Source organism: Tarenaya hassleriana, unplaced genomic scaffold (assembly GCF_000463585.1).
Source record: "Tarenaya hassleriana unplaced genomic scaffold, ASM46358v1 Cleome4, whole genome shotgun sequence".
Lineage (NCBI taxonomy): Eukaryota > Viridiplantae > Streptophyta > Magnoliopsida > Brassicales > Cleomaceae > Tarenaya > Tarenaya hassleriana.
Window position 1 is genome coordinate 6,151,124 of NW_010966881.1, and position 4,271 is coordinate 6,155,394.

Below are 4,271 nucleotides of genomic sequence, written 5' to 3' on the forward strand. Positions count from 1 at the left end.
GGAATGAGGGCTCCCGAGGTTGAGGAGACATCGAACTGAAACACTTCAGTGCACATCCCAGAACTTAACATTGGCCCTACAACAGATTCGTGAAAGAGATTTATGAGCAGGAAATCGAGTCAAAACCACCACTTGCTAACCCCATAGATTTCCAGATTACCAGAAAATGCATATTATCGAGAGGCGCACACAATTCACTGTTCTGGCTTAAGATAAAACTACTCTCTTGGATCGACAAGTACAACTAGCTTAGCTCTGATGTTTATGTCGGTATTTGGTATCTACCTGATATATGTGTTGCAAAGTTCTGCTAACCAAAGCACCAAATTGTAATTTGTAGGTAAAACTTAATCTCATCATCGGCATTCTTTTTGAAGACCAAAGATGGGTGAATTGCTAACCCATCCAAAATCAGTAACTAAACAAATAACATTAGAAACCCATTACTACCTGCAAGACCTTCACGGAACCATTGCTGCATTTTACCATTGGCTGCTGTTGTCTTGAAATGGTCTTTTAGATTATCAGCAGGACCAGAAGAGAGAGCTTTCTGCTTTTCACTGTTAGTCCTGTATAAATCCTTGGCCCTGGCCAACTCCCCATTCCTTCCCACATCAGGTCTAGGCAGCGCAGGAGAAAAATCTTCCGGAATTGACAAAACGGTTTTCCTCTCATTGTTTGTTTCAGAAGCCTTTCGCGTAGCAATGGCTTTCTCACTTGCCACGATAGAATGAATAATCAAGTTGCCATCAATCTTCACAAGCTTATCATTCCTTGGAACAAACAGTGATGCAACTAACGGTTCACTATCATTTCCTGCAGGCATGACGTGGTCAGTCACAGACATGCTTTTTCCGGCCCTTCCATCAGTATCTATCCTGCATTTTGCCCCATTGCTATTAGAGAACTCCGTACCACTACCATCGACATCGCCAGATCTACTCAGACGGCCATTGACATCCAGAACTCTTCCTTTATGTTGATCAAGAACCTGGTTAGTAATGTAGTCAGACCTATACTCCCCATATAGGGCTCCGCTAATCCCTCCATAGTTAATGTTCACAATGGGAGCTAATGCACCAAATAAAAAGAGACACAACAAAAGACCCAAAAAACTAATACTAGCAACCTTCTTGGTTTTAGGCTCACTTTTCTTACTCTCCGACTTCTTAGACTTAGACACTGATACAGGTTGCTGCGGTTTCAACCTAGGGATGGGAATCAAAGGCATTTGTGACCCTTGCGGCTTGACCATATACGGCGGACAGGGCATCCATGGGTGATGCATCGGAGCCATGGGAGGATACATTCCCGGCGGAGACAACGGATGATGCTGCGGCGGACATATTCCCGTACCGGCACCCAATTGCCTCAATGTCGCATTCTCAGCCATGAAGTAAGATATCTTACTATTCAAATCCGCAATAGTAGAATGCATAGTCCTAACCTTTTCTTCCAGCTCCTCGACGTAATGTTTCTTCCTCTGCCTCGAAAGCTGAGCGCTTTCACGGTTTCTCATCAACCTGACGTTCCTCTTCTCATCTTCTTCGGTGGTCACATCACTGGCAGAGGCATTATCACCCGATCTCCTGCACTTACTTGTCCTGGAGTCTCCACTCGTATCCTCTTCGCTCTCTTTCTTCCTTTTGGTAATGGGCGCGGTACCTCCTTCCTCCACCTTAACCTTCTGCTCCACCATCAAGGTTTCTGATTCAGGAGAGAGCGCGTTCATGGTCACCGAAACACCGGACCCGCAATTACCCGACCCCTGAGACGAAATCGGCGACGGAGGATTCAAACTCCTCTCTTCACCGGAGCACCGATCGCCGGAATCCCTGTGTGATTCTCGATCGGAGCAGCCTGACGAAGATGACAAGTAATTCGCGTTCTTATCTTCGTCGCCCGGAATACAATCTCCAGAAATCCCAGAACCCTCGGACTCCGGCGTAAAATCTCCGAAATGCTCTCGGTCTGTAGCGGCAGTAGCAGGGATGAAAAACGTCTCGTTTTCAGCCGGAAAGTAGAGATCGTCAATGCCGTCAAGAGTGAGGTCGAATTCTTCGTCGCCATCAAGAGAAATCCATAGATCAGAAGTCAGATTTCCAACAGGTTCCTGATCGGAGCCGGTGAGGAATAGATGATCGAACGGAGGGATTGCGACTGAGTCAAACTCGGAAGAGCAGTTAGGGTCGGGATCGATCGCCGGAGGAGGCACCTCCACAACCGAATCGATCATCGTAACAAGCTAGGGTTAGGGTTCGCAATCGTGGAGAAGAGGGAAAATTTCCAGGAAAATGCAGAGAAAATGGTCCAACGGTGTGGAACACGGGAAACGACGGGGTTTTAAGACGGACGCTGTTTCCTTCTCCGACTGCAGCGCGTGGCTCACGCTCCAGCATCGAGCTTTAAATTAGAGGTTGGAAAAAATCATTTTAAAATTAAAATTTATAATTATGTTGATTTGTTGCAAATTATAATAAACAAATAAAAACAGTAAAATATATTGCCCATATAGTAACATAGTAACCTTAATTAGCATTTTCTAATCTAGTAATTATTTAAGCTCCCGAATCCTAGTTTGAGTAAGTATGGATAGGATATCATTTAAAAAAAATAAGGAAACCGTATTCACATTAGAAAATAATTTATATTTTATTATATCACTTGGATAATGATCAATATAAATTACGTATATTTCATCAAACTATATGATAGATTTGGGATATTAAATTTTTTTAGTAAATGATGTTATTTTTAGAGTTTTATTTTACAAATTTCCAATATATTATTTCCATATCAAAATCTTTCGAAAATCCGAAAAATTGATTAGTAATATAAGAATATCCGTCATCGTGGCCATCATAAATTTAATGCTGACAAATTAAGATTTTCGTCATTAGACACACGCGCCATAAAAGGAGCGTGAGGGGGATTAGGTTTCACTTGAGGAGGAGTAAGGGAGGTTTACGCCTTAAACTGTGTGTCGTTTTTTGAGTTTCTTACCCGTCACGCATGTCTCCCCTGCTCCACGTGATTTATTCTACTATTATAAAGCTCTTCCCAATTTAATTTTTAGAAATACAATTTATGTTTTTTTATTTAAAAATACAATTTATGTTATTTATAATATAATGTACTAAATATTTCTAGAAATAGGTATATCAAGTTTTTTTTGTACGTAGTCTAATTAAATCCAATAGAAAGAATTCAATCAAGTTTTTTTTTTGTTCATGAATCTATATAAGATCCGTTTTCTTGTCTTTTTCTGTCGAGTTCTTGGGAGATATAGTCCGAGGTTCCAGGATCTTCCGACTATGTATATTGGGTCTTGCACCTCGATCATCATCAAGAACTGATCGCAACAATTCAAGAGAGTTGATTTAGATGGCAACGGGAACAGAATTTTTATCAGAAAATAGCAGATTTTCCGACCGTTATTTAGGGCTGTCGGAAAATCCCAGAGCTAATGTACAGAAATTGAGTGGTATATATATATATATATATGTGTGTGTGTGTGTGTGTGTGTATTTGAGCATATGACAATGGCCCTTCAAAAGGAACTGGAACTGAAGCTAGTTAGTTTGGAAAAATAAATGTTGAAGAGAGATAAAAAAATAAAACGTTTTAAATCAGCCTTATATATATATATATATGCATGCATGCAATGTATATGCAATGATATATTCCCCAATTCTTCAGAATTATTGCTCTTCTGATACATTCTATTCACTTGTTTGATATATATATATATGTGTATATATATAATATACTTGTGCATTATGGTAAAATTGAGTATAGAGAGCCTGTGATTAGGGTTGGGAGTTTTTTTTTTTTTTTTTTTTTGGCTGGGATAGGGTTGTGAGTTTGTTGGGTTTCACATGGAAGTTGTGAGTTTCAAATATTTTAGTCAGTTGTCGGCTTAGATTCGTTCATGACAGCTTTTTTTGAGTTAGGCTTTTGTCTAAGACGCCGACCGAATAATGGAGTTTGCATATCTAATTTCTCGCCATTAAGAAAAAAAAAAAGGTTGGATTTTTGAGGAATCGCGTGAGAAAGAGCGTGACAAGTAATTCCCCCATCAAACGGAAATCTTACATACGAAATCGCATATATAATTTACAAAAAAAAGGATTAATTAGTTGCTAATCACTAATTAATATGATTAACAACTATAGCCCACAACAGATCAATGTTCCTTATTAGCGTCTCCTTGATGATGGTTATGATAATTAATTAATTAATTAACAATTTAACCCCTCCCGGTGGGGAAG

General features: G+C 39.8%; 1 protein-coding gene across 1 annotated transcript in view; it reads right to left on the reverse strand.

The window, feature by feature from the left end:
* The window catches only part of LOC104824380 (bZIP transcription factor 17), a 3,186-nt gene extending 851 nt beyond the window's left edge, over nucleotides 1-2,335 (reverse strand). Inside the window, exons 1-2 of the mRNA XM_010556439.2 lie at nucleotides 451-2,335; nucleotides 4-76 (exon numbers count right to left, since the gene is read on the reverse strand). Coding sequence (XP_010554741.1) covers nucleotides 4-76; nucleotides 451-2,236 — 1,859 coding nt within the window. The 5' untranslated portion in view covers nucleotides 2,237-2,335. The remainder of the gene's footprint in view (nucleotides 1-3; nucleotides 77-450) is intronic.
* Nucleotides 2,336-4,271: the final 1,936 nt, after the last annotated feature.